At 44.5% G+C, this 22,719-nt stretch overlaps 1 protein-coding gene across 5 annotated transcripts in view; it reads right to left on the bottom strand.

The window, feature by feature from the left end:
- NR5A2 (nuclear receptor subfamily 5 group A member 2) overlaps window positions 1–22,719 on the bottom strand; it is an 88,366-nt gene that overhangs the window by 59,236 nt on the left and 6,411 nt on the right. The window contains exons 1-5 of one of the 5 annotated variants that reach the window (XM_027666092.1): window positions 19,717–19,735; window positions 18,454–18,591; window positions 15,900–16,018; window positions 14,488–14,629; window positions 11,142–11,788 (exon numbers count right to left, since the gene is read on the bottom strand). In XM_027666092.1, the coding sequence (XP_027521893.1) occupies window positions 11,142–11,788; window positions 14,488–14,629; window positions 15,900–16,018; window positions 18,454–18,535 (990 nt within the window). In that variant the 5' untranslated portion in view covers window positions 18,536–18,591; window positions 19,717–19,735. Of the gene's footprint in view, window positions 1–11,141; window positions 11,789–14,487; window positions 14,630–15,899; window positions 16,019–18,453; window positions 19,129–19,240; window positions 19,335–19,716; window positions 19,736–22,719 lie in introns of those variants that run through there. The other 4 variants (XM_027666091.1, XM_027666089.1, XM_027666090.1 and 1 more) reach the window with 4 other exon arrangements.

The following is a 22,719-nucleotide window of genomic DNA, read 5'->3' as shown; positions in this document are numbered from 1 at the left end:
ATATTATAAACAAGGACCATTGTTTTCAAAGTCTTGCAGCAGAAAGGCAGTGCTACTCCTTAGAGCAATTTTGGATTGCTCAAAAACTAGAAAGTCTGTGTAGAATCTTAGCAATATGGCCAATATTCAAAATAGTGTTAGGAGATTCTAGGTCTCAGCCTCAAATGCAGAAAATTGCCTGATATTGTTTTTCATGAGTATGATGTGTACTAAGCCAAACAATACTCCATTAGTACTTGTTTGTGAGCAGCTGGCTTTCTATCTACTGCTCTCTTCTCCATGTGTAGATATAAGGCACATCAGTTACTGTGGAGTCCTTAAAAAAGAAGCTGAAACTATTTTATACTGTGGTGACCTGGGTATGAACTACACATTAGTTTTGGCTTCCACTTGCACACTAGATGATTTGCACTACCACCTAATTTAGTCTCATGCCTCCCAGCAAGCAGCCTGTCTATTACAACCCTACCCTCTCCCACAATTTTAACTGCCCTAAAACTGTTGCACAGACAAATGGGAGCAGAAACAGAAACTCTGCATGATTGTCACCTGTTATTCTTTCTACATGTTTTTGCTCTTACATGAAGGGAAGTTAATACTTAGGATTTTATATCTTTGTGGTTTTACTGCAATTTTCACTGAGCTCCAGAAGTATCAAGCTGTGACTGCCCAACCCACCCACTCTGAACCTTTTTCTCAAATATTTCCACCTTTTCCGAAAAGGCTGAACAAGGAATTTGAGGGCTTGTCACTGAAACCACTGACTGTTGAAGATCTCTGTGGTCAGTGAAGCTCAGAGACACAAATAACTGCAGTTACTGCTGCCTATGTAGTGGCTGTGGCACTAGCACAGTTCCTGAGAAAGAGAAAGGAAAAGAGAAAATAGATAATAAAAACGGCATATAGAAATAACACGTAGCAAATGAAACTGAAATGCTTGACACAGGCAGCTTTATGGAAGAAAACAGGAAACTGTCAAATGCTGTGAGTGAAAATGGAAATACACTATTCAAGACCTTCACTTGCACTTCTTATTCAGACAAATTCTCATTGGCTTCAGTAACACTTTCTTCTGATACTCAGTACAAGACTGGGCCTATAAGCGCAGCCTGACTTACACAGAAAATTACTATATAAAAGACTGACTTGTTCATCTCTCTATTTAGGATAGTAAGCAGTTATAGGTACACATTTATTTCCTCGCACAAGGAATTCTGGCTATAGCATGGAGACAAGGAAGATTCCCAGCATTGTTAGTCTTTTCTGCCTATACCTTGAAGAGAGATGAAGTAGATTAGTGTGTCTGCTGAGGACTGAACCGATGGCCCTGTCTCTACCTCCACTGAAGTGCTGGATCACCCCTTAGACTAATCAGCTGCTGCCCAAGGGAAGCAGCAAGCTGCTCCTTGAGTGGTGAGGGATTATGACTCAGCACCACCAGCCACTGTGTTTGCTCATTACTCAGGACAAACTGTGAGACTGCAGTAAGTATTCCCCAATAAATACCAAAAGGTTTCCAGCTGAAACAAAGAGATGGTGTTGACTGAAACACCAGAATAAAGATACGATTCTTCGTCACATTCAGTGTCACTTAGTTAGGGCGATATTTCCTGTATTCGGCAAACACGCCAGTAAAAGAATTTCTTGGCATACAGACAACATGGAAATGTCCTTTTAAAAATCAGTTAATACTAACAGAACTCATGAGCTAGCTGGAACCATTTCCTATGCTATGGAAAGAACACTCGAATAAGGTTAACCAAGACATTTCACCCTCCCAACCTCCCCCCTCCCCATCTATTTCTGGATGTCTTCTTTTGTTCACCCTTTGCTAATTATAGTGGCTTTGCTTAGGTGATATTTATAGTCTTAAAAGAGTTGCCTGACTTTTAGAACACTTTATTCATGTATATTTCCTGTGTTTATTGTTGCCTTAACTAATTTTTTTAATTAAGTTTACTTGATCCAAGATTTTATTTAGCAACAAATATCAAAGTAACTTTTCTTTCAACAAGTGCAAGAGCTGTATTTAGATGTAAAAAACATTTTTCTATTTCTGAATTTCCCAAAACAGATTTTAGGTTTTTTCCCTCGCCAACTGATGGGTACAACAGACAATTCCAGAATTAAACAAAATGGAATTTCTTTTGCACTGCAATATGAATATTGGTATTTTATTTTACTAATTTTTGGTATCCCTTTTTTTGTCCGTAACGGTTGCATAATGACTGGGGTGTTTCCAAGACATGGTGTTAAATATTTGTTTGCCCTGATGTTTTTCTAACCACCTATAACTGAACTTCCACCATTTGCCAAAGTGGAAAAGAGACACTGAGATAGTCTACATAAAATTATAGCCTCCTTTCCCATCTGCTCTGTATTTTATCTCTTTCTTAGTTTTTCTTAATTCCTTATCACCTCGATTGTTTCTTCTGTAGTTTTTCTACAGACGTGCCTGTGGTGACGCCAATTGCAACACATTTCAGTCCCTATTTCAAAATAGCAAATAAAGAACATTTTAAGGAAAAATTTGGTGAGTACCTTTCAACTCTACTGAAAGCAGTTGGATTTGGGGAAACGTTAAAGCAAAACTAACTGGCAGTTTGCCTTTCAGTAGAAATGCTCTCTCCTCCCCTTGATGCTTCCACCCACTCGGACATGGACGGGCTGAGGTAAGGGTTGCGCGTCTGCTGCGGACAGAACCGATGGCTCTGTCCTTGTCTCTGTTTTACACAGGAGCAGGGTGCCTGGCTGGGCTGGTGGAGGGCAGAGCAGCCCATGCAGCCCGCTCCTAATGGAGACACAGGGAGGGGAGCGGCTCCTTTCCAGGGAAGGCAGCTGGAGCTCCAAACGCCTGGAGCCCAGGGCTGAGTATCGACCCTGACACACCCCTGCCCTGCCCTGCCCTGCCCCGCCCTGCCCTGCATCGGGACTCGATCGCGGACCTCCGGGCGGCAGAGCCGCTCCTGGCGCGGCACCTCGGGCTGGAGCCCGGACCCCTTTTACATGGCCAGGAGTCAGCTTCAGGTCGGGAGAAAGAACGCGTGAGAGGAGCAAAGCCGCGGCCCTTGACCTTGCCACTTTTTTTCGGGGTTTCTCACATGTTATTTGCTGACGCCCTGCGCTGGGCACAGCCCCTCAGCTGCAAGCCTCAACACCCCTCATGGCCCCACCTGGACCCCACCTACGGCACCATTCAGGCTCCAGCGATGCCCTCCTTGAGCTCTCTCACTGCCTGTGTGTGCCCTTGCCTCGTCCCTTCAAATCCTGCCTTGCCCTTGGGGCTCTCAAGGGCCTCTCTGAGGGTAGTGGAGTGGGATGGTCCTGGCAGCATCCCCAAGACCGGCCCTGGTTTGGGTGGGGAGTGGCAGCTCCTGCCCCTCGGTCGAGCTGAGGTGATGGGGCTGTGACACCCAGTGGTTTCTGTGGCACAGGGAGAGTAAATGTTTAAAATCAATTCTGTAATGTGGTAAGAAGGTGTGTTGTGATTTAGCTGAACAAAACCATGCTTTTTATTCCCAGTTGAAATGGTTGCAGACTTGATAATTAAGAGAATTTTTTTAGAAAAAAAAAATGTATCAGGGAATGGTTAAAGGCTGCCCTAAAAATAGTGGTTGTGCTCCAGCTTGCTTTTAACTGTTCTTTCCAGCCAGGTGTGGGAGAAGTGGGAAGGATTCAATAGCTATGTTACGTGTCACTTTACGCAAAGATCTGCACTGCACTCATTTATTTGAGTACCATATTTTGGACACAGCCACTGGCTTCACGTTGGCTGTAATGGAGTTCAAATCAAATGGTTATAATTGATTTGAGTATTTTGTGAATTGTGCTCAGGTTTAAATTAATTTTTGAAATATTATTTCCTCTTGTACTAAGTTTTTGGCTAGCATAAAATGATACACTTCCCTGGCAACTGATGAGTTATTCTATTTTAGAAGTCTGAAAATCTACTTGTTAGTGCATACTGGCCAAAGTATGGAGTACAGAGATACCAGACAGATGTTTAAGAGCAGTCTGCCTCTTAGTTTTACTGCCTCTATTTGAAACTCCATTTTATAATAACTTTAACATTGGAAATCGAAAATACTTCAGTCCTTTAGTATGTTCCTGTGCTTATACAGCTGTATATTGTGTCCAACCTGTTCTGAGTGATCTTACAATTTGAAAGCTCTCAGCTTTAGGCCTTCTCTCCAATAATGAATCTGATGACTGAGTGTTGTGGAAAACATACTATTGGCACTACCACAGGTAAGGAACTACACAGTTCCTCACTCTCCATGGTCTTTGTTTAGTTCAGATGTTGTGCTTCTACAAGGCTTTCATATGGATGTATTTGGTGCCTCATCAAGCTATGAATATTTGGATTTTTAATCTTTCTTCATAAATCACACTTTCCTCTGCTTTTCTTGTAATTTGTCAGCATTTTTCAGCCCTATTCCTGAGTGGATTGTTTTGGAGCTATTGTCTCCATAGTGACGTGTACAAAGATGATAATCCCTTGACCTGGGACAGCTTACCTCTTCTATATGAAAATATAGAAGAGCATCCATCTATAGGGCTTCAGCAGAGCTAATAGGAAGCCTGTAAGTGACTTCAGCATGGCTGGGATTTCATCCTTACTGTAGGTGATCCTAAGGGCTACAGGTTAATAGAAGAACATCCTTAAATCTGAATAGCCTTGATAAATTTATAAAGGCAAACGTTCACTGTAACTGGGAACCATCCCATAGAACAGAAATATGATACAAGTATCATACGCAAGTGCTGGATCTGAGTGATACAGGTATCATACAAAAACTCTGGATCTGAATGAAACTAGTCCTCTTCCTGTAGTAAGATTTATTGCCTGGTTGTGTGAAATGTCATAATTTGCATATGGAAAAATGGCTTGCCTTTTTTTGTTTGTTCGTTTGTTGCAGAAGCTTGCAAAAAATTTAGACCTTTTCAAATGAAGATCTGTCATTTTATTGTCAAAAATGTGACTTTATGAAGCAAAATCTATGATTTTTATGAGAGACTGGAATTGTTTAATTTTTAATGTGCAAAGCTCTCCGTCATTTGGCAAAAAAGTTCCGATCTTCATAGCAGAAAATAACGGTTAAAAATTGTCTGAAAATACAATAGACTGTCAACGTGGCTGAGCTTTCATTGTTCAGTTTCTTAGTTGGCACAGCTGTTATTGTTGGAGTTAACTTTAACATCACTTTGGACTACTCACAGCATGCAAGATCTAAAGAGCACTATTTTTTCATCTTGCCCTACAGCAATGTGATATGCATTTGCTAATGCACCCAAGTAACCTTTCTATGTCACCACTGGCAATTGTCAAACAAATTGGAAACTTACACTTTGAAGGAAAACAATTAACGGTAATGTTAAACTTCTGTTTTCTGTAACAAATACCTTAAACTCTGATTAATTCAGTGTCTGCTTCAGGACATGTAGCAGGAGTGGCTGTAGCTATGGAATCATGTCCATACCCCAGCTTATTATATCTCTGCTTATGAGCTGGGCAGCTTTGGGAATCGTTACTTGCTCAAATTTTCTCTAATAGGTGATAAAACTTCGTTACTGCATTGTGGCTATTCATGGGAACCTGAGTAAGCTTGCTAGTGAACTACTGATGGCAGATCCACTCAAGTGTAGAAGTGGCAGTCTTTCAAAAAACACCTATATGGAACATGGTTCTTAATCTCAGTGTGACGCTTAACTGGGTATTAGATAGAAAAATTACTAAACCCAGAGTGACTGAACTCAGTCTCCTGCTATCAGGGGTGATAACAACATCGTATGGCAGAGTGAAACTAAAGTATCCATATGTGATATAGAAGGGCATAGGAGAATGTCATCTTTCTTTTTATGCCTAAAAAATGTGCCAGAGGCTTAGCACTGAACAAACTATTTAAAAAGGCTGCAAAATGACATGCCCACATGCTTAAATACAGCATTTAATCACATCCTTTGTTCAGAGAAGAGCCAGATCATCATGAAGTTTACAGTGTTCCTCTAAATTTTTAAATGTTTGAGAAGTATTTTTCTCAGATCCAGATACACTGAAGACAGACTAAAAACCATGACAACAGAATAACTAATGTGATTACCAAAATCAAGTGTAGTCCTGGACCTCAATTTCTGGCAGCCCTCTGACTGAAAGAACATTGCAGAAATTTTATTTCATCAGCTATGCAAGTTACATTTCCTGTCCTGATAAACACATACACTACAAAGTCCAAAAGACTTTAAGTTATCAAATTGCACTTGATTACTTAAGTCTAAATATTTTATCAAACTTTCATCACCCTGAAGGAGATCTTTTAAGGTGTTTCACTGCTGATTTTTTTTCTCAAAAACCAGAAACTCAGAAAACGTATTTTTTTGCTATTCTGTGCTAGTTCTGTGTCATAATTGAATTTCTGTAATTCCTTCTTTTCTACGCATTTCTTGATACTTAACTACATAGAGTCTGAAATTTGAAATTAAAGCTGGTGTATCAAGTATTACATTACTACATCTATCTAAATAGATTTTACAGAAAAAATTAAGAGACCTCAGGAGTTCTGTTAATCCTATTAACACTATTTGCACTTCTTTGAGAAATAATTTGAAACTCTGATAATATAGTTGTGCTTACAAGGAATACATAATACAAAGCCGGGCCTTCGTTAGTTTGTGAGCTGCCAAAACATCTGTCTTGCCGTGCACAGTACAAGTTCTATAGACAGGGTCCTTTTGAGATATGTGCTTAAACATCATTTCTTTGAAGGCCACAGCTAATGTAAGCACAGGCAACTTTGGACTTACAGCAAGAAATCTGTCCCGGAACTGATACAGTCTGACATCAATGAATGGCCTAAATTTGCAAACTCAGTGAATAGTTGTAGGACGAGCTTCTTTAACATGAAGTACGCTGTCTCTTCCTGCAATCATTCACTAAGTGGGTTTGTGCTCACACAGTACTTTGACCTATGACATCCTCACTAAAATAGCCAAATAAGTCAAGGTAGTATTCTTTGTGAGTCACCGGTCTTTCAGTGCCTTTTTTTTAACTAGTAACATTTAGTTGATTCTGATCCTCAGCCAGAAGAAGATATCCTGACGACTGTTCCACAGTGCAGGTCCTGTGTTTTTCCTGGCCTGCTTTCTTTTATGGGTTCAGGAATACTTAGCTCTGGAAGTAGTTTTTGAATTTTCACTGATGCGGCCTGATGAGGAAAGACCAGTCCAGTGGAGCTGTCTGCATCCTTTCTTGGGGCCAGGCAACCTTTGGACTCTAGGAACACTTGCAATATTTTCTTTTTAGCTTTGCACAAAGACCTTTCACCTGGATAAGACAGCTGGCTACAAATCTAGCATCCCCAGGGCATTCCTGACTTTTCTTAGCTGAGGATAAGATGGATATATCTTACTTTTATATTTACTGAGTTTTCAACAACTCCAGAATAGCAAACAAAGGCCTTCTTTACTATTAGTATCATCATGGTGAGTCTACTGGGAGGTTATCTCTGTATTCTGATTTCATCTGTGTATAAAGAACCACACAGAAACATTTCTCATTATGAATAAAAAAGTAATATGTAATGTCAAGCCCTAGAATTTATGATGTAATTAATACTTATAAAGCATTCCAAGTTCACCAGAAAGATAAGGATGTTTGAAATTTTAGCGGGTGGTAAAGTTACTGGATTACAATTGACTGCTTTGGATCTTATTCTGGTATTATTATTAATCCTAACTAGTTTGCTTCTTTAATTTTTCTTTAATTTTTCCAATAATTTTTGAAGATGAGAGGATCTGCTCCTTTACTGAGTATGAATATTAGCCTTAAATTACATACTTAAATCCATGCACAAGTCATCTCCAAATGCAGTGCATGCTGTAGGTAGTTCTAGCCAGTCAATACTTTTACCTTTTATATCCTTAAATGTATAACATATTCCAAAGAGGTGATGACAATTTGTAGATCAACATGTGAGAAGACTGTGATAAGCATAAGCTGATAAAAATTTCAGTAAATAGTTTCAAAACATATTTGTTGTCCCTTGAGATCTCTTAAAAAAAATCCAATCTTCAGCCAAAAGGAAAGAAAAAGAGAAAACTTAAAAGCTGTAGCCCAGTGCTGGGTTATTATCTCTAGGGTAAATAAGGCCTAAACCATTGATGGACTGGGACAGCATTTTGTATCATATCCTCTTCCTGAATTCTCCTAACTACAATTCTCTAAATTTAGCAGAAAGGGAAATAATTGCTCTCTTATATTAATTGAAGAGACGAGTGTGTAAGACAAAATTTCGAATGAAGTGGAAAGATACAGTAAATAATTGCAAAAATGCTGTCCAGTAACTCAAAGCCAGTTGTGCAAGGCATCACCCCTGATGACAAAGTCAAGATGAATTTCATACAAGCCACATTTATACTTTTCTACTGCTTAATTATTTGAGTAATTTAAAATTTTAGTCCCAGAGATCTGCTAATGGACCTGTCTTATCTGAAAGACATCTTAATATTCAGTTGTTAAGTTTAGACAGGTAGGAATAATAATAAAATATCTTTCTGAGCAAATACATACTTCTCAGCCGTGTACAGGTAGGAAACAAAGCTGTGCTGAAAATCTAGTTGCACCTTTATCACAATTGCCTCCCCTTCCTTCTGCACTTAAAATCTGTCATATTCTTAGGTGGTTTTTAATTTTTTTACCCTCTCCCACAGGGTAAATGTTCATGTTCTGTGGAGCAATCTGAAATAGCTGCTTTTGCTACCTTGATCAGAAGGACCTGAAACCATGGATGCACAGAAGAGAGCTGCCTTCAGGAAAGGTTTTGAAACCCTTTGTTTAATACTGATCTTGTACTCACAACTGAAAAGACTCATGGTGTTACCCAGTACTGTTAAAAATGTAGGGTTTAATCTAAACGTGTTTTAAGCACCTCTTTTTTTGAAATTGAAAAGCTCTAAGTTCTTAGCACTGTGTATAATCTGGTCCCTAAATTTTGGATGTGGGTGGATTTCCAAGTGAGTTGCTCTTGTTCTGGAATTCTGTGCAATTCTGTGGATCTCGTCCAGTTAAAAAAAATAATCTGGATATGCCAGAAGGTATGAAACTGTTGTACTTATAAGCTTCTAAGATGTAAAGGGTACAAACACTAAGATGAAACTAATGCTTTCTACAAATGTGTGAAAGTCACTAGCCAAAGGCTCTACGTACCAACTTCTTAGAATATACATATTTCCAGGAATCTGTATGTACATGGTAGTGTATACAGACATCCAGAGCCAGAAGTTGGTCAGCATTTACATGAAACAAATTTCTGCCTCTTTTGTGTCCATACTAGTGAACATATCTTGCTTAAAGAATATCATCCAGGCTGAGTTTGGAGGTGAAGAGCCTCTCTAAAACTATTCCCAGTATATCACGTTGAATACTTATAAAATCTGCCTCTAGATTAACCTATGGAACCATAAAAAAAAATATTGCTTGAATATCTTTTCATGTTCTCACTTTAATCATAAATGGAATTTAGGGTAGATCATAACTTAAAAATTTTTACACTGAAAGGTATATGCAAGATTCAGTGATCTTTAACATTGTTACCCTAGACTAAAGTACTCCCCAGGTATGGATAGAAAGATCTGGTCTCAGATATTTGGAACATGGTCTATTGGAAAAATAAGATGTTCGCAATTTCAATTTTTAAATTATTTAAAATGGGTAGCATGGCTTATAGCTTACTATAAAACTGCATACAGCTTAGATAGCAAATGTGACAGCCTTTTCCTCTCTTTAATGCATTTTGGTTTTCCTCTCTGAGTAAACTTCCCTCGTTCTTTCTCCTTATATAGACTGAGTTTTCAATGATTCCTGCCACCATTCCCACAAAAAAATGGAGGGAAGCTGGAGTTGTATATGCAACATATACAGGTCACTTTTCATGTAAACAAGCTTTATTTCATGTGTCCATGTCATTATGGTTATGACAGAAATGTTGTGGCAAGCTTTCTGACTGCAGCTTTTTAATAAGGTGCTTTTATGCTCTTGATTCATGTAGATTCAGTTCTCAGTGAAGTTCTACACTAATTGTTGTATTTGGATACTGAATTATTTTGACAGTAGTCAGAAATTATAGGTGGTCACAAAACTTTACAGATTTCAGCAGCAAATACTTGTGGCAAAAACACCTCTCTCTAGTAGACAGAGATAAGGTAACTGGCAACATAATAAGGAAATTCAGATGTGAGTTGAGTTCATCATCTTGAGGGTTTTTTTGAGACAGAAGATTATTCTTGCCAGAGCTAATTTCTGTATCAAGAAAGTCGTTAAAAACTGTAGCTCATGTCTATTGTCTGATCTCAGATTTCTGGCTTAAAATTTCAGACCTGACTCCAACAGACCACCTAACTGCTTTTACAGTTATGAGAAATGTAAATGGAGCAATTTCTGGCCACCAGAAAGCTGTGCATGAGGGTTTACTGGGTGCTCCAACAAAATTAGGAGCTGAAAGGTCATTGTAGCAGCCTAGACTAAAGGAATCCCCCATGTACCAGTGGTGATGAGAACCAAAAGGAGTCCTTAAGGTATCTTCTTCCTCCTTGCTTTCTGCTCTGTGTGTATCTTGCTTAGGATTCAGCCTTCATGGTTAATTAGACACATGGGAGTGCATAAAATAGTATCCCATTGAGAAAGTGAATATTCCAGATATGGAGTTACATAAAGTGTGAACAGAGATGGACAGAAATGGTGTTCCCCCCAATGTTAAATAAGGTAATGAAATAATTACATAAATGAATGTGGAATGGTGTAACAGGTGTGCTTACAACTCTGAATACAAGCCAGACAATGAGTGATGCTGACAGGGAAGGCGTAAAATTTATGCAAGACCCTATGGATGTTAACAGTAATTATAATAAATACTAAAATACAGAAAAGCCCAACTGAATATTGAATCTCTTTGCTACAGCTAATTACAGGCTCAGGTGGAAGACAACTTCAAGTTTCTCCTTGTAATAGTCTGACTACTTCAAGCCAAATAAATAAAGAATGAGATGCTCAGGGGAAGAAAATGTAAACCATGCTTTCCTGCTTGAAGTACAACATTGTAAGAAATAGTATTTTCTTGACTGAAAGATAATATAAGACTGTTACCTACCTTAAGTTCTCTAAAAAAGATGCTACTCCTAGCCCACTCAACAATGGAGAAGAGGGTTTGATCAGCCATTTTACACATAAGCCCAAATGTGTTGAGCTTCTCGTGTTTGCTTCTGTTGGCTTGCTCTTGCTGCAGATATGCCATGATTTTAGCTTGGACTTGCGGCTCATCTGGCTCACATTTCAGGAGTTCCAATATCAGATGTGGAATACTTGCTGGTGAGCTTGTTTGATAACCATCCATGTATGAGTAGCCCATTATTGACTCTGGTGAACTAGTGTAAGGGTCAGGGTACTCAGACTTGATAGCACGGCTTGGAAAATGGCCATAGGTTTGGTAGCCTTGCAAACTGCCGTGGGGTGGCATTGTCATACTAATTGGAGAGGTTACAAAGGGACTTCTGTCATAGTCTGTGGGAGGCAAGGCAGTATGGTTCAGAGGTAGGCCTTTGGAGGCTGAATGGATGTTCTGGATTGCAGAGGATATTGTCAGGTCAGTTGGCATTGCTTGGATCACCTGAGTCATGGCTTCCAGTTTAAGTCCGTTTGCTCGGATAAGAGCTTTCTTCTGCTGCTTCAGTGCCCTGTCTCTCTTGTACATTGGTCCAAACTTGTTTCGACCGCCACGCATTCGGTCAGCTCGCACAGCTGCCAGGGGAGAGGAGGAAGTAAATCATAGTTAAATCTTGGAACAGACATTCTCTATTGAAACATACACTAGGAAAGAGCAGAAATGTAAAAATATAACTCCTCTTTTCTTTTTTTTTTTCCACAATTTTATTCCTAAAGGAAAAGATTTATTTTGACTTAACAAGTGTCACTTTTTTCTAGTGACACTTAAATGTCACATGCATATATTACTAACATAGGAGAACTCTGTACATTGATTAGGACACAGGGACAAACACAATGGATGGCTACAGGAATTTCACACCTGCTATGGGATCATGTGGAAATCTCAATGTACATTTGGTTTTATGTCAAGCTACTATGTCATTAAGAAACAAGGGCTGATGTCCAGAATTTGTCTGAGACGTATCCAGCAGACCACATTGTCTCATTATAATCATTCCATTACTGCCTTCCACCGCAGCAAAACATCTGAAATGTAAATTGTGAAACATTCAGTAGTCATGAAGGGGAATACATTTCTCTTGGCAAAAAGGAAATATTTCCTTCTGATGATTCTGTTCAGGTTGGAGTAAAACTTCGACATTTCTAGTTTGCTGAACAGCTCTGCTGAAATGTTTAGCTGCAGTTGGAATGTGCAGAGAGAAAGCTGTCAGCTTGCTGCCTTCCACGTGGAAGATGGAAGTGAAACAGAAACTATTGACACAGTTCTGGTCTACAATATCTCTGGAATTAGAAATAATTAAAACAAATCCTACTCAACAGCTGCCCTGGGAGTCATACTGGTGGTCTCTGCCACAGCAGCATCTGTCACCATGGTATATATGTGCTGGACTAGTGAGTGAGGAGCTTTCACCAAGCCCACCTTACCCAACAGCAATTAGATTGAAAGAGGAACCTTTGACAGCCTGGTGACATGTTGAGACTGCTGAGATTGCTGGAGGTTAAGTTCTTGAGCTTTTTATCTTAGGGATTAGTAGGACATTAAAAATTTATTATGAATGCTAGATACGCCTAATACTGTACCTTATCATAAGGACTTTAACGTTTAATGATTTTTTTTTTTTCGGTCTATGGGTGCTTATGAACTAGACTTTTAAGGCTGTATATATATTTATGACTATCAGGGAAATACACATATAAATGTCACAAGTATTGACTATTATGGAAGCATGTGTTCTTCCAATTTTCTAAACAAGGAAAAAGAAGTTGCATGGATGTGGATAAGGAAGATAAAGTACATTTTCTACAGTATCTTTAAAAGCACAGGCACTTTGCTTGAATTTGTAGTAAAAATGATGCTTCTAAAATTGTGGTTGACTTTGAACAAAATGCAAGAAATTAATGATATCACTGGTAAATGTAATTTATTTTAAATCTGTATACACAGTATCCTCCTAAGTACTCTGCAATTAAAAACTGTGAGCAAATTGGATTAGCAAGTGCTTTTGTATAACTTCTACTTAAATTTAAGGTGAACTGCGTGCAATCACAGAAGACAAATTTTGGTCTTGTATCACTGTCAACAAGGGAGAGGAGTTAAAAGTAGGAGTAGATAAATGTATTTTATCCTTATCCTTAATGTTAACAATTACAAAAGGATTTAACACGTCCTATTATTGTACTGTTTGAATTTGGAAGCACATGCAGTGATTCAGGATGTTTAGTGCACTGTGTCAGTGCTCGCTCAGTCTTGTGGGCAATTAGAACAGTATTGAATCAATTAAACTGCAGGAGGCTGATTTTTCTGTTTATCTTCAGTTATATCAACAGCTTTCCTTTGCCAGAGTCAGGTGACAGGGTCTTTTCCTTTATGGTTCCCTTCGTGGTTTATGGTTTCCCTTCTTTGGCCTGATTTTTCCTGGTTAAGCATCTACAGTGAATGTCATTTCAGTACAGTTGTAACAATAAGGAATGTAGGAGATTGTCCTTGGTCAAGGAAAAATGTCATCTGCTGTGAAATCTGAATTTCAATATTTTATATATCAAAGTTAGAATGAACTATGTATGATTCACAAATTCAAGTTGACATTTTTCCATTCGGTTACCTCAAAGGGTATTGTACACTTTTCATTATTCTCTGCAGATGAGAAAGTGAAATGAAGTCAAAAAGTGTACTTCAAAATGCCTTATTCTCTTTCAATTGCAATAGCCTCGCAGGTGTAGCATTACAAAAATATAGGACACAACTTTAGAGATTATTTGGTTCCTTAATCTCAAAGGCAAGTCGGTGTGAGAAAAACCCTTATTTTATCTGTTTCTTTGTTTTCTGCCTTATTGTCAGAAGAATGTATGTTAAAAACCCCATCAACCCTAGATAAAATACAAATAAAATCAGATCACTCTCCATAGTAACAAATAATTTTTTTAATAATCTGGACACTTCTTATGTATTTTATGTTTAATTTAAAACAAGTCTTTTAAAAAAGCTGCAAAACTATTGTATCTAGTTCCATTAATTCACAAACTCTAAACTCCTGAAATATCAAACTATATGAAACGTATATGAAAAAATGGACTATGGTTCCTAGCGATATACCATTTACTCACTAGATTTTTTATAAAGCAACAATTTCACTGAGCATGCACAGTAATCTTTTATTATAATTTCAAAAACATAAATATGTAACTTTTGAAATATAAAATGGAATGTAGCAACATCTAATCCTATAATTTTATAGTGTAGTTGAAGATATCAGCAAGAATGTAGCTCTTACCTTCCAATTTCATTCCAACACTTAGACATTTTTGAAATCGACAGTAAGGGCATCGTTTTCGCTGTGTTTTGTCAATCTGGCAATTCTGATTTTCTATACATGTGTACCTTTTGTTATTCTGGACTGTTCGCTTAAAGAATCCCTGTATGATAGATACAAAAATTAGCCTGTTTTGCTTGAATATTGTATTTCAGCATTTTATTTTATGGAAATCATTGTAACATAATTTTCAGATGCCACTCAAGCACTTACAAAGTTACATAGTCTATTTTAAATGAGTGATCTGAACCCAGACTCCAGAGGAGGTTTTCTTGTCTTAGTGCTATGTTTTATAGGCTTATGTCAAAGATTGGTAAGGCTGTAGCCTTCTGTGCTTCTGACAGTGGTGGCAGAAATAGTGACACTGACCAGTTCCTTCTGTATTCTTTAATCATAGAAGAATTATTAAAGTCTTTATCTTTTAAAGTAGTTTTACATGAAATAAGTAGGGACACTGTTGCAAAGATAACAGAAGTACAGAATACCTCTGGCTACTGTACATCCCAGTGGAGCATGCTAGAGGCATAATAAGTGCTTGTCATTCACTACTCATTGATTATTTTTTAGTGAAAATATAATGGACTAAGTTAATTTTTCTATGCAACTAAATGTTAAATTGCATTGTTCTGGCAAAGGAGTTTCCTTTACAGTGCACTACTTAAATAACTGTAAAATATTTTAAAAATTTTACACTAAAAATATGACATCATAAATTCATAATTATGTAAACCTTATAGTATAATAAAACAGTGCAGATATATTCATCTTTCCATATGATAAATTGCATTTAATAATATTTTATTTTCAAAACTAATGAATGATCTAACCAAATAATTAGTTGCTTGACTTTGTGTGTCAAGTGAGCTCAGACAGTTCTAGTTTGCATGAGAAAAGTGCATAGTCATTATAGTCACAGAAATGTATATTGGAATATTGAAGGATGAAAGAAAAATCTTAAGAAAGCTGCATTAGATTTCGCAAAGGTGATCTGTATTGAGGATAATTTTCTTACTTTATCCTCCAGGAAAAGAAATACTCTGAATGGATATAAATCAACTAAAACCAATATTTAGGACAGTTAGGAATGAAACTTCTAGAACTACATGACAACAGCAAAATACTTAAAAGCAATGACAAAACTACAATGCAAATCAGACCAAGTTGTTTCCATTTGTGCAGATATCTCTCTCAAAAAAACTTCTAAATCCTAAAGCTTTTTAGTGGTTAATTTTTTTATGTGAATGTAATAAGAAACATATCAGGAACAACCCAAATTACTACACATCTGTTTTCTTTAATTATCTTTTTCTCCTGCTTATATTTGAAACATTTTTTGCTATACTTGTGTTTGTATGGAGTAATAAGTAGAGAACCTTGCAGCTTTCACAGGTGAGAAGTCCATAATGGTACCCAGACACTTTGTCTCCACAGACTGGACATAGTTCCTCAAGGTCTTCATCATAAGAGTAATTCACCATTTTAAACTGAGACACTGGGGAAAGGAGAAATAGCACATTCAATTAGAATTTATGTTACTAATTTAAATTTTCTTCAACTGTTCTCACCTAGAGAGAAAGCTCACTTAAACAAGCACACTATTGAAAATAGGGGGACAAAACGTTTTATTTTTAAAAACAACTTGCATGGAGACATGCAGCTTTTCATCATCATCAAATCTGCATGGTACTTAAGAAGCATAGCAAGAACCATCAACTTCTAAGTTTTATGTTTAAATATTTATATTTATAGAGTGCCTTTAACTTAGTGCTTACTTTATGGAATAAAAAACGGAAAGAATTAATTTAAATCCAAAAATTATCAAGGGCAGAAAGAAAAGACTGCCACTTGCATATTTAAAGCAATTCGTTTCCTTTAAAGTTTTCTTTCAACATCAGCTTGCAAATATTTACCTAGACAAAATCTGTATCTCACAGACCGAGCACTTTTGCACCGCGTGAAATCCAAGTTAGCTGCTTGCAAAACCAGCTTAAAACCGGCTCCGCGCCTCCCAAACCCGTCGTCTCGGGATGACCGCCCCCTCGCCCCCTGCCCTCGCCCCCTGCCCGCGCCGCTGGGTGAGCGCTGCGTGCCCGCAGCCCGCGGCTGTCACAGCCCGCGGGTCCGCAGAGAGACGGGAGAGACGCTTTTTAGCCGTCGGCGGGTCGGCAGAGACAGCGCACCGAGACCGCCGTCCTCGGGGGATGCGCTCAGGTCTGCCCGGCCCGCAGACCCAGCATCCCCCGCTGCCGGGGGCTGGGCGTGAAAGCTGCGCGCCGGGGCCGCCTGAAGTTTCTGCCGCTCGGGGAAAAGGCGGGGTGGAGCCGTCAGGAGAGGACGGGGGGCTAAAACATGCGGAATGAAGCGCGGTCACTCGAGCCGGGCTCCCCCACAAGGAGCCCCGGTCAGCCGCTCTGGTTATTCCCAAAATGAAACCCTTCCACTCGATGCGGGGCCAGTTTCCTTTCCCCTCCCTGCTGCTAAGCCGCCGACCTGGTCGGAAAGCATCGTGGCAGCGGAAGGCTCCTGAGCAAGGCGAGAGGCAGTGGGCATCGCCGCCGCACTGCTTAGGATGTCGCCTTTTTGCCTTTAACCCTGCGGCTGCCACAGGTCGGGGGCACTGGAGCGCTCAGACTCCGCCTGAAGCCCCCGGACCGGGCGCCCTGCTGGCGCCCGGTCGCCAAAGCAAAGAGCTGCGTCCTGGCGCTCGGAGGAGCTATCGGGGAGCGCGGGGACATTATCCCGCTAGCACGCTGCCGGAGGAACCTTTCCTGAGCGACCTCGACACGTCCAGGGATCGCCGCCTGCCAGCGGCGTGGGGCGGACACGGGGCGGCCGCAGGCGGAGGAGAAGGAGGGCCCGGCCCTCCCCTCTGCTCCTGCGGTCCCGGCTCCAGGGTACGGCGCTGGGGCGAAGTTCCCCTCCTCGTAGGAAAAAACAAATGGGAAAGCAGGGGTTTTCCAACCGCCGTGCCCTTGCACGGAGCCTCCTCCTTGGGTGAGGAAAGGGCTGGGCAGGTCGCCCCCAGCACCTCCAGGTCCCCGGCCCATCCCGCCCTTACTTCACAGCAGGCTCCCGGGAGGAGAGGGGATGATTTCGAAAGAGCAGGCAGGACGGGAGTTGGGGCCCAAGGAGAGGTGCACAGGGCGGGGTGGCCACTGGCCGCATCCCAGGGTGCCGGCTCCAAGGCACGGAGGCGACCCTCGGCGGGATCTGCGCCGTCTCTCTCCGCGCAGCGCTCCCAGCCGGAGCAGGGCACTGGGAACAGCCCCGTCCCGCCAACCCCCCAGAGACATTTCCAGCACCATCCCAACTCGGGCATCCCTCTGCCTTCCTGAGTACCCCGCAAGGGCGCAAATCCTCCGCGGCATCGGGGCTTTCTACTGCGAAGTTTCGCGACACCGCCGCTGCCACCTGCGCGGTACCTGCGAGCGCCGCACCCGCGGGACAAGAGCCCTCGGGTCCCGTTCGGGACGGTGTGTGGCACACAGAGTGCTCGGCAGGACTTCCCCGCCTAACTCCGCCTGCCATAAACTCCGAGGCAGTCTGACGCGGACTGGGAATTAGACCGAGATCCCCTGCATCTGCAGCAGGGCAAGGGAGTGTACGACAGGGCGTCTGCACGCCAGGGAAGGCTACGACCGGCCAGGTGCTTGACGGTTCCCCGGCCGCGGTTGCAACTTCAGACCAGGGCCCTTCCGTCGCCTCGGCCCTGGTGCCCCGACACCCAGTGCCCCGACACCCACTGCCCGCTCGAGCAACCCTGCAAGTTGGCCCGCGAAGGCAGGGGCTCTGCGAGGCGCGGAGCGGGCTGCGGCGGGGGAGCTCGCAAGCAACAGCCACAAACTTTTTTGGCAGGACGAAGGAGCGCTTTGCCGAGGGAAACCCGAGCGTGCGCGGAGGGGGAGCGCCATGCCTCTCCCCCCTTACCTTGCATGTTTTCCGGCATCTGCCCCTGTTCCCCATTCGACCGGGCGAGTCCCAGAGCCTCCGTTTCCACTTTGGGCAGCATGACAAGGCGGCTGCGGGCCGGTCTGGGAGCTCCGTGTCCGTCCGCGACAACAGCACCTGGACACGGCAGCACAGATTTAGCTGGAGCAAGGGGCGCTCGGCGGCCGCTGCCTCTTCCCCCTCTTCCCTCCCTGTGCTCCACGCCAGCCCTTGCCCAGCTGGAGCGGGAGCACCGAGCGGCCCCGGCCGCCGGGAAGCGCCGCCGGGTGCCCGCGGCTAGCGGAGCTACGGAGCGATAGTCGCGCTGCAGGCGGTGGGGGGCGGAGAAGAGAGGAGGAGGAGGAGGAAGACCGGGGGGTGCCGTGGAGGAAGGAGGAACCCCGGGAGCTGGCAGCAGCTCCGCCCGGGGCTCAGCACGGCGGCAGCTCGGCGCCCCGATCCATGCGGAGCGGCACAGTGCACAGGAGCGTTCTGCCGCCGCTGGTGCTGCTGGACAGGGTTCCCACCCCCGTCCCCGTCCCCGTCCCCTTCCTCCCTCCTCCTCCTCCTCCTCCTCCTCCTCCTCCCCCTCCTCCTCCCCCGCTTCCCCCCGGTACAAGTGCGGAGGTGCCGACTCGGGACCTCCGGCCCCGGCCCCGCGGGGAGGCGCTCCCGGAGCCTGGGGGCTGCAGGGCGCGGGGTCTCCGGCGAAGGGGGGCCCCGACACTGCCCTTGCAGCCAATAAGGCAGAGGCGGGATGAGCAACACCCCCCGCGCACACACGCACCGCACACACACTGGCCCAGCGCAGTCACCCCCGCTGGTTAAAGGGGGGTGCGGCGTGAGGAACTGGGCTGCTGCTGCCCCTCCTCACCCCAGCGGAGCCCGACGGGCCACCAGCCCCGCCGAGCTGGGGCTACGCCTACTCTCCCTTCCGCGGGCAGCCACGCTCTAGCTCCCTTGGATCCGGAGGGGCAATGCCCTTGCCCGGCCAGCGGCGGCTGAGGACACCCCGACCCTCACCTTCTCTCGGGGCGGGCGGGGGTACACAGTGGAACTCCCAACCCCTGCGGCCACGTTGCGGCTGGCGCAGCCCTAGGGTCTGACACAAGCGGGCGGGATCCGCGTTGGAGCTCGCTGCACCTATTTAGGCTTTTTCGGTCTCCCTGCCCTAAGCCTCTTGCGAAATCTGTCAGTGCCAGTAGCATCGTTTGCACAAAAGCCAATGCCCTGGCAGAGCCATTGCTCCCTTCCCCGGCTCACAGTGCAGCAAGTGGCACTGGTTTCCAAGTTGTCCCAAAGAACTCGTTTCTCGCACGCTAGCGCTTGCTTCAGCGGCGAGAGCCGGGCGGCCCCGCGGCGCGGCGCGGGGGAGCCCCGGGGGCGGCGGGGTGCAGACCGCCCGGCGAGTCGAGCCGGAGCTCTGCCCGCCCCCGTTGCCCTTCCCGCCCCTCCTTCGCCGGGAGGGTCCGGGAGGCTCCACGCAGTTCCCACTGAGGCGCATAGGTTTGGTGGTGTGGGATGAGCGATATTTGCACCTTGGAAAGCATCCGAGCTCCCCATCCGAGCGCTCGGCTGCCCGTGCTCCTCTGGCACTTTAATCTCCGTTGTGTATATTAGGAGCTGAAAATATTTGGCGGTAAAAATTGCTTCCGATGGGAAGTGGGGCACGGAACTGTCTCTAGCGCAGAGTATGGCATTTCCCATCGTCTGGGAGAGAGATGGTGAAAACTGGTCGTTGTTGTAACTTAGTGGTGGTGATCGCAGGGTGAACCCGCAGTGGGACAAGCGCACCACATGCAGAGAGCGGACTCGTCTATGCTCAACTTTTTGCATCCAGTAGCTGGGACACCTTTGCTAGTTCAGCGCAGATCTCGAGCCAACCCAACAACAGCATCAGCGGAGTAGAGCCCAGCACGCAGAGAGGCTCAGACCTCTCGGGCTCTTTCCATTCTCACCTTTCCCCATTCCCCTTCGGGCGGGAGTGCGAGCGGGTGAACTATATCAACACTTTATACCTCAAGTTATAATTTCACAGTTTAGCGGGTCGTCTGCGAATAGGTTTTAGGACAGCAGTATGACGAGCTGCGTGAGAGAACAGCTGGATGGCTAGGACGGGGCGGCTGAAAACCCTCTCGAGGGAATGCCCCGTTTCTAGGCAGAAGTAACTCAGGCTGAGACTCTGTTTCGGCCCCTGGGAAATTGTTCCCAGATACATTAGTTGCAAACAACCCCTCTCGTGTAGTATCTATCGCCCAGCGCTGAGCCCGGGCGGCTCAACACGCGGCGTCCAGAGCACAGCGGCGGCTCCGCTCCGTTCTTCCGGCACCCGCCCTGAGGGCTGCGGGTCGGGGGTCTCCGCGGCGCGGCGAGGCCGCGGCCCTCCGGCCTTCCGAGCCTGCAGCCGGGCCGCCTGGGCCCGACGGGCGGCCGGAGCGCTCCGAGGGCGGCTCGCAGAGGAGCGACCCCTCCTCGCAGCCCTTCCCCGCAGGAGAAGTGTTGTCAGTCAGAGCACAGCTCCGGACGCATTTACAGCAGACCGCCAGGACACCCACGGACCTGGGTCCTGCAGCCCGCTGGGCTCCACCGGGCAAGTCGGTCCCCTCCCTCCCGCTCACCGCCGGGTGGGTCACGCCGCTTGGCGACACCCCGACGGAGCTCTCCGTGATGCCACTCTCGTTACCGCTGCTCCGGGGAAGGCATCCCTGTTCGGGGGAAAAGCAGGGGAAGAAAACCCCGCGTCCGGACAGGGCAGGCGAAACCAGCCCGAGCGCAGCCGGGGCCAGGCGGGCTGCGGCCCCCGCGGGCAGCGCGGCCAAGTGCATCCGCCGGCGGGTGGCCCGGGCTGGGTCGGCTATCCCCGTACAACACTCCGCCGAGGATATGGCCCTAGCACTGGTCCCCGGGCTTTTCGTTCCTACTCGTGGGCTTAATGTGATTCCGCCAGGGAAGGGTTTGGAGAGATTTCAGTCTGTACATCGCAAAGTCACTCTGCGAGCTGTCGCTATGGATGAAAATACTTTGGAGTGGTTATTACACATCCACATTTCTCCGAAGTAACAGTTTAGGGCAGTACATATTAAAAATGATACCTGGTCCCTTGTGGCTACATTTAATTTAACATGGAGTTCTAGCTCTCACGATTGCCTTGAGCAACCTTAATTACCCTTTCTTCTAATATCTTCTCCATTCCTTACTAAGTTCTCCAAACTTTTTTTTTTTTAATGCGATTTCTCTCCTGAGTTTGCCTGCCTTGTTCTGACTTTGCCTGAAGGTCTTGATTGACGCGTGTAATTATAATTATAAAAGATGATGGCTCGGGGAGCCTGCAGCAGCCTTGATTAGTACAAGGAGCAAGACCTGGAATATTTTATGCTTCCCTATTTAAATGTATGTACATTTACATTAAAAAAACCCCACTGTCTAATTTTAAATAATCTGAAGCTTCTTCCACCTCTCTGTTTTCAAGGCAGAGGGTTCTGTGTAATGATATTTCTAGGCAAGCTCCGATTTCTTACAGCTTCCAAGAGCCCACAGAACCTGAGCAAATTTCAAAGCCTTTTCCCTAAACAGAGACATTTCCAACTTGAAAGGTCTGCTTGATGAGAAACAAACAGCGTGCTCCCTTCGAGCTTTGTGTCGGGGAAGTGTCCCGGAGAAGGTTTGATTTATCTTCTCAGCAAACTAGCGAAAGTGAACGTTTGGGGATGGGGGTGGTAAATGTTCAAGACAAACTTCGCAGAAGTAAATGAAACAAATAAAAACTTCTGCTGGGAAGTCTAAATCCGGTCAAAACTACTTAAATGGAAGTATTTAAGGAGAGAAACCCGCATCATGTCCTTCTTTCTCTCCCGTTGAACATTCCCTTTTGCCTGCCAGCCCAGAGCTGCCCTGAGCCATCCTACAGTGAAAACTGTGACTTCAGCCAGGCTCGAGGAGGGAGTCAGCGCCACGCAGCCTGTTCCCGGCGCAGCCACACAGCCCCGAGCACAGGCTGGCACAGCCACGGGCACGCAGCGGCGCGGCCGCGGCAGAGACGGGCGCGGCCTCGGGAAGTGCCCCGGAGGAGGCAACGTGAGGCAGACACGGGATCCCTCTGCAGCCGGCAAAGTTCATAACGCCAGTTTGCTGCTCCACCTCACGCACCTCTCACGCCCAGCGTTACGAGACTGTTTACACCAGGAAAAGCGTGTCCAGTACAGGTTCTGCTCTATTCTTCCTCTTCTCTTCTCTTCTCTTCTCTTCTCTTCTCTTCTCTTCTCTTCT

This window comes from Corapipo altera, unplaced genomic scaffold, assembly GCF_003945725.1.
Source record: "Corapipo altera isolate COAL_440 unplaced genomic scaffold, ASM394572v1 119, whole genome shotgun sequence".
In the NCBI taxonomy this organism is placed as follows: Eukaryota; Metazoa; Chordata; class Aves; order Passeriformes; family Pipridae; genus Corapipo; species Corapipo altera.
Note: the sequence above shows the minus strand (reverse complement) of the source record. Positions and strands in the feature narration are given on the sequence as shown.